At 41.5% G+C, this 13,467-nt stretch overlaps 2 protein-coding genes across 2 annotated transcripts; both read left to right on the top strand.

Annotated features, from left to right (window-relative positions):
* Positions 1-1,377: 1,377 nt before the first annotated feature.
* Positions 1,378-6,044, top strand: ppan (peter pan homolog). The gene is made up of 12 exons (XM_021556239.3): positions 1,378-1,632; positions 1,899-2,069; positions 2,276-2,377; positions 2,881-2,931; positions 3,117-3,287; positions 3,486-3,562; positions 3,785-3,892; positions 4,121-4,244; positions 4,563-4,641; positions 4,836-4,965; positions 5,049-5,209; positions 5,328-6,044. Exons 1-12 carry the CDS (start codon positions 1,618-1,620, stop codon positions 5,780-5,782), a joined length of 1,644 nt encoding a protein of 547 aa, XP_021411914.3. The 5' UTR covers positions 1,378-1,617; the 3' UTR covers positions 5,783-6,044.
* Positions 6,045-6,108: 64 nt separating this feature from the next.
* Positions 6,109-8,178, top strand: LOC118938291 (P2Y purinoceptor 11). Its single transcript, XM_036941092.2, has 2 exons — positions 6,109-6,382; positions 6,983-8,178. Exon 2 carries the CDS (start codon positions 7,074-7,076, stop codon positions 8,013-8,015), a length of 942 nt encoding a protein of 313 aa, XP_036796987.2. The 5' UTR covers positions 6,109-6,382; positions 6,983-7,073; the 3' UTR covers positions 8,016-8,178.
* Positions 8,179-13,467: the final 5,289 nt, after the last annotated feature.

Here is a 13,467-nt window from a genome sequence, read left to right as displayed (position 1 = left end):
ACAATGTAACTGAGTTATTATAATTAACTACGACACCTGTTACATGTAATTACACTGTAATAAGGACCCCTTAGTATTAAGTTTTACCTTTTATACTTCATATTGCAAATGTTCTTTAAATTCCTCTAGCAACACCAGGTTGGTTGCCAAATACACATGCTGGGAGGTGAGAACAAACAACATTGTCTTGTTTTTTTTTATGTACGGATAGCCAGGGACACATTCCAACACTCAGACTTTTTTTTACAAATGAAGCCTTTGTGTTTAGTAAGTCCGCCTGATCAGAGGCAGTAGGGATAGCCAGGGATGTTCTCTTTACAAGTGTGTGAATTGGACTATTTTCCTGTCCTGCTAAGCATTCAAAATGTAATGAGTACTTTTGGGTGTCAGGGAAAATGTATGGAGTAAAAAGTACATTATTTTCTTTAAGAATGTAGTAAAGTAAAAGTAATAAAAATATAAATAGTAAAGTAAAGTACAGATACCACCAGTAGTAGCACTTGAAAGTATTTTTACATAAGTACTTTACACCCCTGCTAAAGATACACTTAATTTCAACTAGCTAAATACTGTCTAACACCTAGTAATTGGATTGTGTTATTCTGTGGTGTACTTGTGGGTTTATCTTCTTACTTGAATGGCAAGGAGATTCGGGTTTTCATAATGGGTAGCGTAAACATTAATTATATATTATTTTTGTATTATAATCTGGGACGACACCCGTATGGTAGACCCCAGTCAGTGAGGTTGATTTATATATAGCTGTCACACCCTGATCTGTTTCACCTATCTTGTGCTTGTTTCCACCCCCTACCAGGTGTCTCCCATTTGTCCCTTATTATCTTCTGTGTATTTATACCTGTGTTTTCTGTTTGTCTGTTGTCAGTTCGTCTTGTCCCATCAAGTCCTACCAGCATATTACCGTGCTCTAGTTTTTGCTAGTCTTCCCAGTTCTGACCGTCCTGATCCAGATTGAAGGGTTGGTAGTTAGAGCCTATTGAGCCTCCAACCGTTGTAATCTCGGAAACCCAGTGTATCTGTCCACAAGAGATTACAATCTTGTGACAGTTATTACTGAATCAGATGCAGCTGAGAAGAAACTAAACACTAAATTGGTGAATTTAAACACTAAATTAGTACATTTAGTGGAAACTTGTCCCTTTGTAACAAACATGGTACAAGCATTTGTTGTTACACCTCTGTAATTACAGACTGCAATTACCACCAGTTACATGTTATTACAATGTAACTGAGTTATTATAATTAACTACGACACCTGTTACATGTAATTACACTGTAATAAGGACCCCTTAGTATTAAGTTTTACCTTTTATACTTCATATTGCAAATGTTCTTTAAATTCCTCTAGCAACACCAGGTTGGTTGCCAAATACACATGCTGGGAGGTGAGAACAAAAGTTTGGTTGGGCATTTGAATAAGACGAACGTTTTTCAATGTGACACCGCGCCGGCGCAGTGAGATCCACGTGGTTGAAAAGCAGTATCTGATTGAAATGGAGGACACGGAGAGGCATAGCAGATAATGCTCGATTTTTACATAGCTAGGTTCATCAACGACGTTTTATAATAGTATTTTGTCAAACTTAAACTGCCAGTATGGGGAAGTCCAAGGTAAGCGGTTAAGTAGTTGTTGGCTAACGTTAGCTATAGTATCTAGTTATTGACACGATTCAGATTATTGTAATTATATTGGAGGTCGTCTCATCGGCATGTGGACGTGTAGCTAGGTGGATAAAATGATGTTTTTATGAGAATATCTGAACAATGATTAAAATATTTGTAACTGATTACATCCACAACGGCTACAGTACCTGCGTTAGCTCGTAACGTAGAAAAGTATATTGGCCAGCAAAACTAACGTGTTAATTCAATTTCAGACCAAAAACCAGAAGAAGTCACGTTTGAGTGCGAACCATGTGGCGGAAGAGGTGTTCGGTGCGGTCCCTCACTCCTTCGTGTTTCACCGTGGCCAAGTCGGCAAGAATGTCGGTCAGCTAGTTGAGGACATGCGGCGGGTCATGGAGCCCTTCACTGCAGAATCCCTTAAGGTCCGTTTGTTCATGTCATGAAACGCTAAACTAGTATTTATAACGGACTTGAATCAGAGTGAAGTTACTGCAATCCAGATGTTGTTACTTAATATATTTTGTGAATTTATGAAACGAATCATAATTCTGTGATCTTGCACTGCTCTGAGCCTGTACATACATGTGCTCATAATGGATTTGATGGCTTGCCTGCGTGTGATTGACAGGTGAGGAAGAAGAATGTGCTGAAGGACTTTGTGGCTGTAGCTGGACCACTGGGAGTGACACACTTCATGATCTTCACCAAGACGCCCAGTAGTGTCAACATGGTAAATAAGTCTGCCAACTCCAAGGGTGTATTAATCTCTGAAACCGTTTGACTGTTTAAGAACCAAACTAAACTGGGAGGGACATACTTGAATTTGTCCAGTAGAAACTCTTGTTTTTTTGTCTGAGGTACTTTTTATTTTTTTATGTTTGGAGTAAACTATTTTGCAACAGAATCGGAGTAATGAATACACTCATGTTGCTTTACTGTACTATGAGGGGCTTTAACAGTAGACACAGTCCCTATTTTTACAGCTGCTCTGTAAACCCTTGGCCTTTCAAAGGGAATATCTTTATGATTTATCACTATTGATCAATGGAGTATATGCTGCGTCAGCCACCTCCTTGGTTATCCAATTGCTGATGCAGATGATTGAGTTATGAGAATATCTGAATTCATGATTAAGATGTTTTATCACTGATGCATCAATATCTACAGTTGTGCTGTTTCCCAGGTCCTAATGGTAAATGAGTGAGTGTTTGAGATTTTTTTTCTTTCTTCCAGAGGCTTGCTCGGCTGCCCAAAGGCCCTATGCTCCATTTCCGGGTGACCAAAGTGAGTACACAAACCCAAATGACTTACTGGGAGAAATGGGCTCAAAGGATGACAGATTTTGACGTGACTGTTTGGTGATATATGTTCAAAGTAAACGCACTGATGAGCCCCAATACTAGAAACAAGCAAATATAGGGTTTTGGGCTTCAATTGCTTTTCCTGAATATGGTCTTTCTCATTTTCAGTACTCCCTTATTAAAGATGTGGTCTCGTCACTGAAGAGGCACAGAATGCATGAACAGCAGTTCACACATCATGCACTGCTGGTCCTCAATAACTTTGGCTCGGAGGGCATGCATGTCAAACTTATGGCCACCATGTTCCAAAACATGTTCCCTTCCATCAATGTGCACAAGGTATGTCAAAGGCAGCAATACCTGGATTTTTTGCTGGATTGAGGATTTGTGAAATATGATGATAGTATAGTCTTCTGATTATCTGTGACGATCACTCAAAAGTAAACGCTTTCTGATATACCACAATCCTTTTATCCTTTATTATTATATTGATGAGAATTGGGTTAGTATGCATTTTAACAGGTTTGCTTCTTGTAGGTAGCCCTCAACGCCATAAAGAGATGTGTTTTGGTGAACTACGATCCAGTGTCTCAAGAAATTGAATTTCGCCATTAGTACGTATACAATATGTTTTGTGCACTCATTTTAATTCAAGGTGGCTTGGTTACTCTATAGGAGGACTGCTTGGGCTCAGAGGATGACACGTTGTGAATTGACTGTTTAGTGATGTATATTCAAAGTAAACGCACTGATGCGCCCATCATGCAGGATCCTGTAGCTGACTAAATGGTTCAGATCACACTCAACCATGTCCTTCTCCCTGTCCCCCTCTGCAGCAGCCTGAAAGTAGTCCCTGTGGGCATGAGTAGAGGAGTGAAGAAGCTGATGCAGGAAAAGTTCCCCAACATGAGCAAGTTTGAGGACATCAGTGAGCTGCTGATGAAGTAAGAGCCCTGGTTGTTGTAGTCCTAGCAGACTGCAGAGTATCTCCTGCTGTACTTGATCTGCATGTGTTTGGGTTCTCGGTATTGCTTTGATGAATTTGAGCTGTATCATAAAGTTATTTGGGTGATACTTCCTTGTCTTTGTTGGCTGTGATGTGAGCGACCTACAAAGTAATTCTGATTTGGCCAGCTGTTATGTGTTCTCTTACCCTGCTAACTTTCTTTCAGGGGTGCTAATCTTTCAGAAAGTGAAGCAGAGCAAGATGGAGATCACAACATAACGGAACTGCCACAGATCTACTCCGGGCGTGGTAACATGGCATCTCAACAGAGCGCTGTGAGACTGACTGAGGTGATTACCATGGTGACTTAGTGGCTGATCTTAATAATATTACATTGTAACCAGCGTTTCAATAGAATTGTCTACTCCTGTGTTGGCAGTGACTATAAATGCTAGGTTTATAGCATCAGTTTGTCTTGTCATTTTCTGTCCGTGGGATGTACATGATGAAAAGATATCTATGATTACCTGTGATATTTCACAAAAGTAAACGCTTACTGACACATCCTGACATTTATCACCATGGTGCCTTCAGCGGTTGATCCTACTGATGTGACATTGTAAACAGTTCTAGTAGGTTTCTACAGCGTCAGTTTGTTTTCTCTTCAGATTGGCCCACGCATCACCATGCAGCTGGTGAAGATCGAGGAGGGAATGGGAGAGGGGAACATACTCTACCATGCAGTCAGTAAGTACACCTGTCGGTTTCCTGTTGATTTAGATGTCTATGGGATGTACATGATGAAAAGATAACAATGATTACCTGTGATATTTCAACAACATAAAAGTAAACGCTTACTGACACATCCACCGAGAATGGTTGTTTCTGTTGATTGGTCATGGTGAAATGTTGATACAGGCCCTCAATGTATTTTCTGATAGTCGCCAAGACTGAGGAAGAGCTTCAGGAGATCCTGGTCCGAAAAGAGGCGCAGATGAAAGAAAAGCAGGAACGGAAGAAAAAACAAGAGCAGGATGTTTCCCAAAAGAAAGCGTTACGGGAGGAGAACAAGTGAGCGTTATAGCACATTGTAACTGCTATTCATTCCAACTGAGTTGGAGTGGAACAGTGATGTTTTTTTTCTGTAATGTCAGGAAAAGAAGCATGGCAGGCATCAAGAGGAAGCGCCAGGAGGAGGAAGAGCATGACCCTGAAGTGGAGGATCCTGGAAACCAGGATAACAGGCCTCCGGTTGTTGAATCTGACGACGAGGCAGAGTACTACAGACAGGCTGTAGGGGAGGAGCCAGATGAAGGTACGTACTCTTTCAGTACTGAACCAAGTCTCTATAGTTTGTGTTTTGTTGTACTATATTTTTGTGCTACTTTGACCGACAAAAGCACATTCTATATTGTTCTCCCTCCCCCATCTAGATATGTTCCCTGCAGCCAAGAGGAGACAAAGACCTGAAAGGCCCTCAGGAGGACCCTTCAAGAAGAGGAAACCGTTCTCTGGTGACGACAGAAAAAACAAATATGGTTCCAAGTCACCTCATAGGTCTGGTCCAGGAGGGAAACCCAGAGACCGAATGGAGGGTGACAGGGACAGGAAAGAGGGAAAGAAATTTGGGGATGGGGGCAAATCTTTTGGAAAGATGTCACCTGGGGGCAAGACGTTTGCAGGAAAGAAATTTGGGGATGGGGGCAAACAGTTTGGAGGGAAGAAATTTGGTGATAGGGATAAAAGATTTGGAGGAAAGTCTGAGCGGGGAAAGAAATTTGGGGGTGATGGGGGTTCTAAGTTTAAGGGCAAACCTCGTCCTGGTGGTTTCAAGAAGGGTCCGGGAGGGGCGAAGGGGGGCTTCAAACAGAGGAAGGGGAAGAGCTGAGCTTCATAACCCTTCGAAAGCCTGGACTGATGCATGCTGAGCGCTCTACCCTGGTAGAACACCAGATGGCAGTATTGACTCACTATTGTGGTCTGCAGTTTCTGATCAACATGAACAGGAATGTATTCCTTCATGATAGGACTTAATTATTGCTACAAGTCAGCTGGAGGACTGGATGAAAATGCAATGATGTAATTTTGTACCTTGTGAACATGTTTATATAAATGTTATAAGCGTTGGCAAATAAATTGCTGGATGCAAAGTACAGCTCAATTGTTTTTTTCTTGGGGCTGGCTCGTGTCGTCTCTGCCACAGGCTTTCACCTCAAAGTGTGAGCGTTAACTGGAGCCGAGGCTGGTGAGCATGCGACTTGAGTTGTGACATTTTCATTTGGTACTGTGCTACAAATAGAACAAGGGGCATGCCGTGTTAGTCACACTTCTTGAAAATGCCTACGAAGGGGTTGATTTGTGAGGGTGGCGGAAGGTCAAAAAGGGAAGTGACTGCTTTAAATCTTTACATGTAACGAACCAATCATAGGAAGTTCTACTGGTCTCTGTGAACATCTACCCCAGGAACTGTAGCCTTATCTGTCAATGAGTAAGTACTAATCTGGCTTTATTCTGAGGTCATTGCCGTTATACATTTAAATATCTGTAAAGTGTACATTTTGTGAATGTGGACTTTTTATAATTGACCTGCCTGTTTTTGAGTACTGGTGCATACTTCGGGTTTTTGTGTCTGTTGAGTAGACAGACGTCAAACGGTCTTGTGGATTTTCTTAAAGATACAAAATATATATTTAACATGTTTATGGCTCCGTGGGGTGTTTTGGACAGACATTCTGTTGGTTTAAGATTCACACCACCATGGTCCATGGTACTTTAGATTATTATTTGCTATCCATTGCATAAATGAGTATGGAGAACTGCAGTGTGTTTTTATTTATTTTTGACCACAGATGTATATTTCTGATAAGACAACAGCTCTGAAGGTATCTTAAACCACTACTAATACTAACAATTTAATACATGTATTGCGACAGAATGATACTGATTGATGTTATGAACTGTTGTGACTGATGTATTGGCTGGCACAATGCAAAGTTCCTCTTAGGGGATCAGGATGAACTGCGTAAAAGAATGGTTCTCCACTTCAGAACAGAATATAATGAATATCTTGATCCTTTTTCTTCCACAGAGATGAACAAATACCACTTTTGGGAGCCAGTTTGCACAGCCTTTTCCCCTCCTATTTTCTAATCTCCCACAGAAATCAATACACAACAAACATGATGGATCACAACTCTTCTTGTCATGGTGACAAGTTCCAGGTGCATTTATTGCCTTCAGTGTACGGTGTTGAGTTCTGCGTGGCGTTGGTTGGTAACCTGTTTGCCCTGAGACTCCTGTCTACCAGGGATAGGAACAGCTGGCACACTGGTGTGGTGCTGTCCTGTAACCTGGCCATCAGTGACCTGCTCTATGTCCTCACCCTGCCCCTGCTCATAGTCTACTACATGCAGGACAAGAACTGGCTGTTTGGGGTGGCGGTCTGTAAGATAGAACGCTTCCTCTTCACCTGCAACCTGTATGTTAGCATCTACTTCATCATGTGTATCAGTGTGAACCGCTATGTGGCCATTGTGTATCCCTTCTTCAGCCGGAACCATGTGAACCCCGCCAAAGCCAAGGCTGCTAGTGTCGCCATCTGGATCTTTGTGACAGCCATCTCCTCTCCTGTGTTGAAGTTTGCCTCCACATGTCCAGAGGGAAGCAACAAAACCTGTTGTGTATCCTACTCCTATTGCCCCAACAGTGATGCAGTTGCATACTCTCACTTGTTTTACAAAGTCTTTCTGTCTGTGGTTGGGTGTTTTATTCCCTTCCTGGTCACATTTGCATCATACTGCGCAGTGTTGAGGGTGGTGTGGAGGAATGTGAATATAACCTCCCTGGAGAAACGGAAGGTGGCCCTGATGGTGTTTGCAGTGGTTGTACTGTATGCCATTTCCTTTGTGCCTTATCACCTCCTCCAGTGCTACTATTTCTACCAGAAGGTTCGCAAACTTGGCTCGGTCTGCAACTGGGAGTACAAGGCCTACCAAGTGTCCAAGGGACTGGCTACACTGAACATGTGCATCCATCCACTGCTATACATGGCTGTGTTTGATAACATCAGAGTGGCCTGCTGTGGAAGGAGCTCAGCAGATATGGCAATGAATAATACATGAATTAAACGATGCTCTCTCTGCTCCTTGGAAGCTTGCACTTATGGTGTTTCTGATAAGCAAGTGTTACACACAGTTGATGACTTATCTGTAAATAACTGCAGCTATATGCACTTCCTTCCAATGTTCTGATGGTCATGTTTCCTTTCATAAAGTCTAAACTATGCCCTCTTCTATATTCATTATTACAGTATTGGATAATAGAAATTGAAAACATAAAAAATATATATTTCAAATGTAGCTACATTCCTACATTGCTTACAGTTTTCACCTGATGAGCTTACAGAACAGGAGAAAAACGTGAACACCAAAAGCACAGGAGAAAAAGTTAATATAACCGCCATTTTGTGCCCTAGGAGACGGTGGATGGAAAAGCGCGCTAGTTAGAAATGAAAAAGAGCCGCTGTAGCTATTGATAAAGAGGAACATCAAGACGATGTAGCTGCTTTAGAAGTGGGATGCACTGTTGAGCGTTACATCCCGAGGGGTTCGTGCTGGTTGTATGGAGATTGTGACAGCTGGATAAATGTCATCCCTCGAGAGGGCAAGAACAAGATGTATGTGAGGAGAAGTGCAGTATTATCATAAGGAGAGAAAAAGTGAGGCAGAGGAGGTCTTAAGAGAGAGAAATAAATAGAGTGAGCTTGAATCGGTTAAAAATGGCGGGGGAAAGGGAGACGGTTTGTTAAATAAGAATGGTAGAGTGAGCTGTATGCAGGAACAAAGACAGGAGGAGAAATATACGTGAATCAGAGCGAAGTATCGTAGGTGCAGTAGCGACCTGTCATTCAGACAAGTAGCCCCACCTGTTTAGTAAAAAAAAAAAATATATATATATATATATATGTACGTTTTGCATGTTATTTTGACATTTATGTGTCATATCAGTTTACATTTCAATCAAACATTTTGTTAGTAAAGTTAATAATTGTAAACTGGGTGGGTCGAGCCCTGAATGCTGATTGGCTCCTACTGGCGCAGCAGTCTATGGACAGTGACCCCAAGCATACTTCCAAAGTTGTTGCAAAATGGCTTAAGGACAACAAAGTCAAGGTATTGGAGTGGCCATCACAAAGCCCTGACCTCAATCCTATAGAAAAGTTGTGGGCAGAACTGAAAAAGTGTGCGAGCAAGGAGGCCTACAAACCTGACTCAGTTACACCAGCTCTGTCAGGAGGAATGGGCCAAAATTCACCCAACTTATTGTGGGAAGCTTGTGGAAGGCTACCCGGAACGTTTGACCCAAGTTAAACAATTTAAAGGCAATGCTACCAAATACTAATTGAGTGTATGTGAACTTCTGACCCACTGGGAATGTGATGAAAGAAATAAAAGCTGAATCAAATCATTCTCTCTACTATTATTCTGACATTTCACATTCTTAAAATAAAGTGGTGATCCTAACTGACCTAAAACAGGGAATTTTTACTAGGATTAAATGTCAGGAATTGTGAAAAACTGAGTTTAAATGTATTTGGCTAAGGTGTATGTAAACTTCCGACTTCAACTGTATATATCAGACCGTACACCATGGGTATGACAAAACATTTATTTGTACTGCTCTAATTACCACGGGGACTGTTTTCTAGCACTCTGCATTGCGGGGTGCAATAGAACAGCCCTTAGCCATGGTATGTTGGCCATATACCACACCACCCTCGGGCTTTATTTTCTTTAAAAAATCCCATTTGTGCATGTGCATAACTATGGATATATCCGACAGGAGAGTTTGAGTGATGAAAGTTGGACAGATGATCTCAATATGTGCAAGAAACACTTGGACGAACTTCAAAAAACTAATGTTAGGCTATTTTCTGAGAATTGTGCCTTCTTTATGTGCCAGATGTTAAGACTACAAACTATTATAAATGGCCTACTTGCAAGATTGACTTGTTATTTCAATAGACATAGGCTACTGACTAAAATCTGGGTTTAAAGTTGCAATTCAACTTTGCCATTGTTTGCTGAGCTAGATGCAGGTAGCCTACGGCCCCTGAAAGGCCAACATCTAATTTCAGGGAAAAGTCCACAATGAAACTGACATTAAATGTGGAGAATGATACCTACGCGATAGAGCTGTGACCATGATCACAATTGATAACTTCCAATTTAGTTAACTAAACATGGCCATTAAGAATTGCATAATAACACAAGGCTACAACAAAAAACGCAGTTATATTTATTAAATACATTTGCCAGCTCCAGGTAGGCTACACATGTGGCACAAATTGATTTGCACTGACTCCAGTGATATCGGCATTTCAAAAAATTTATTGTACTGTGTCAAATGGTAGGTCACAGCAGCCTAGAATGGCATAGAAATGAACAGCCTACTTGAGGGCCAACATATGCAAATGTAACCTATCATTCTCCACATTTAATGTCAGTTTCATAGTGGACTTTTTCCTCATAACTTCCATTTCAAATGTCCACCCGCGCAGGTATAGAGTGGACTCTATGATACTCTAGGGTATAGAGTCTGGACTCTATGAGACTCTAGGGTATAGAGTCTGGACTCTATGAGACTCTAGGGTATAGAGTCTGGACTCTAGAGTGCTGCCCGAGTGGAAATTTGAAATGGAATTTATGGTGAAACTGTCTTCTATGAAACTGACATTAAATGTGGAGAATGATAGGTGACATTTGCATATGTTGGCCATCAAGTAGGCTATTAATTTCTATGCCATTCTAGGCTACTCTAGAACTGAGCATGAGTAAAACCCTTCGCTTGATACGGTTATCCATAGGAAAAGTTGACATTTGAATGCAGTTTACTTTAATCCAGCTCTGGGCGAATTTATCTAAAGAGCTCTAGAGCACATAAAGTTATTTTCCGATGCTTTGTCGCCGTTATATCAGTTCTAGTGCATTAAAATGTTTTATGGAAAACATATTAAATAGCCTACCTACAACTGGTAAAAAGTTGTCATAATGTGCACGCTTGCTGCACTGTCTCCTTGACTCAGCAGTACGGGATCAATATCATGCCAAATGTATTGTGAACACACAGCATGCATTTTGTATGATCTGTACAAATAAGTACCAATCCACAAATGTAAATCACTTTTCACAAATGTAAATCCCTTTCCACAAATGTAAATCCCTTTCCACAAATGTAAATCCCTTTCCACAAATACAATTCATTATCCACAAACAAACACCTTTCGATTTGTATTTGTAAATCAATATAATGCATTAGAACGTTGACAGATATGGCAAAACTGCAACTCCATATTTGGAAGCGCTAAGGTCACCTGACTTTTGGCAGGGTTTTGACAACAAGAAAAATACTAAAAGTTCTCACGTGTAGAAAGCGATTTGTAGTACCCCTAGAAAGCGATGGTGGTTACGTACTATAATTTCTGCAGCCTTGTAAGGCAGGTATCAACATGGCCGAATGAGAGGCTGCCAACGATTTCTGGAAATTGCTTTCTACGGGTACAAACCTTTTTTCTACGAAAACAAGTAGCTTTTTATGGGGTCATTGTCCTGTTGAAAAACAAATGATAGTCCCCACTAAGCGCATACCAGATTGGTTGGCGTATCGCTGCAGAATGCTGTGGTAGCCATGCAGGTTAAGTGTGCCTTGAATTCTAAATAAATCACTGACAGTGTCACCAGCAAAGCACCCCACACCATCACACCTCCTCCTCCAGGCTTCACGGTGGGAACCACACATGCAGAGATCATCCGTTCACCTACTTTGCGTCTCACAAAGACACAGCGGTTGGAACCAAAAATCTACAATTTGGACTCATCAGACCAAAGGACAGATTTCCACCGGTCTTGTTCACTGCTCGTGTTTCTTGGCCCAAGAAAGTCTCTTCTTCTTATTGGTGTACTTTAGTAGTGGTTTCTTGGCAGTAATTCGACCATAAAGACCTGATTCATGCAGTCTCCTCTGAACAGTTGATGTTGAGATATGTCTGTTACTTTGTGAAGCATTTATTTGGGCTGCAATTTCTGAGGCTGGTAACTTTAATGAACTAATCCTCTACAGCAGATGTAACTCTGGGTCTTCCATTCCTGTGGTGGTCATCATGAGAGCCAGTTTCATCATGGCCTGGTTTTTGCGAATGCACTTGAAGACAGTTTAAAGGTTCTTGACATTTCCCGGATTGACTGACCTTCATGTATTAAAGTAATGACAGACTGTCGTTTCTCTTTGCTTATTTTAGCTGTTCTTGCCATAATATGGGTTTGGTCTTTTACCAAATAGGGCTATCTTCTGTATACCACCCCTATCTTGCGGTCGATTTTGCCAGCAGCATAGTACCCTGCATACCACTGCTGGCTTGCATCTGAAGCTAAGCAGGGTTGGTCCTAGTCAGTTCCTGGATGGAAGACCAGATGCTGCTGGATGTGGTGTTGGAGGGCCAGTAGGAGGCACTCTTTCAATATCCCAATGCGCCAGGGCAGTGATTGCCCTGTGTAGAGTGCCGTCTTTCGGATGGGATGTTAAACGGGTGTCCTGACTCTCTGAGGTCATTAAAAGATCCCATGGCACTTATCGTAAGAGTAGGGGTGTTAATCCCGGTGTCCTGGCTAAATTCCCAATCTGGCCCTCAAACCATCACTGACACCTAATAATCCCCAGTTTACAATTGGCTCATTCATCCCCCTCCTGTAACTATTCCCCAGGTTGTTGCTGCAAATGAGAACGTGTTCTCAGTCAACTTACCTGGTAAAATAACGGATTAAAAAAACATATATACAAATTATTTGTAATTATGTTCTGGCCCCCGACCTTCCTCTCCAGAAAATAATTGGCCCGTGATCTAGTTGATGAACCCTGCTTACGGGCATGTGACCCCAGTGTGTGTAGGAGGGAGGTTCTTAGGTGTGAGACGTGTGCAGAATGGGGCATTAGACAAAGAAATGTATAGCATTGGGGAAAGTCGTGTTAATTGTAGGGGTGCTGATGGGGCTGGGGATCAGAAATGTCTGGTGCAAGAGAGGCAAGTTGATGTTTCCAGGGTTACAGTAGTTATGTGCTGAGGCAGTGAAGGAAAATGGGTCAAGGGGGAGGGATCCTGAGAGGAGTGGCGTAAGTAGTAGATCTGTACCAGTACAGAGGGATAGGCCAACAAGTGATATATGTTTCAGTAAGATTGTATTTTTAGCAATTATAGCAATGGTTATCAACTGTACTGCAGGGATGTAATGTAAATCGCAGAAAATTGAGGTTGTGGTGGCAACTGCAGAGAGGTTTATTTTGTTGTGCGAGACTTGACGTCAGAAGAGTTACAGTATGTTAAGTGGTTGTGTCTCATCCTTTCAGGCTGTTGGTAGGACTAAATATATTTAAAAAGTGGAGCAGGGTGGTGGTTTATTTTTATATTGTTTATTATTATTATATACTTTTTTGTGAAGTGTAGGTTTAGATGGTAGGGTATTTGTTGATTTCAAATTCAAATCAAAATCAAATTGTGTTGGTCACATACACATGGTTAGC

This window comes from Oncorhynchus mykiss, chromosome 13 (genome assembly GCF_057628025.1).
Source record: "Oncorhynchus mykiss isolate SJ-2025 chromosome 13, ASM5762802v1, whole genome shotgun sequence".
In the NCBI taxonomy this organism is placed as follows: Eukaryota; Metazoa; Chordata; class Actinopteri; order Salmoniformes; family Salmonidae; genus Oncorhynchus; species Oncorhynchus mykiss.
The sequence above is the reverse complement of the archived record's forward strand: the minus strand, read 5'-3'. Positions and strand labels throughout refer to the sequence as shown.

Bases quoted from the DNA above. Each gene is read 5' to 3' on its own strand.
- ppan (XM_021556239.3), top strand. The intron at 3,288-3,485 runs GTATGTCAAAGG...TGCTTCTTGTAG, and splicing joins CTTCCATCAATGTGCACAAG to GTAGCCCTCAACGCCATAAA. The intron at 3,563-3,784 runs GTACGTATACAA...CCCCCTCTGCAG, and splicing joins GAAATTGAATTTCGCCATTA to CAGCCTGAAAGTAGTCCCTG.
- LOC118938291 (XM_036941092.2), top strand. From the start codon at position 7,074: ATGATGGATCACAACTCTTCTTGTCATGGTGACAAGTTCCAGGTGCAT.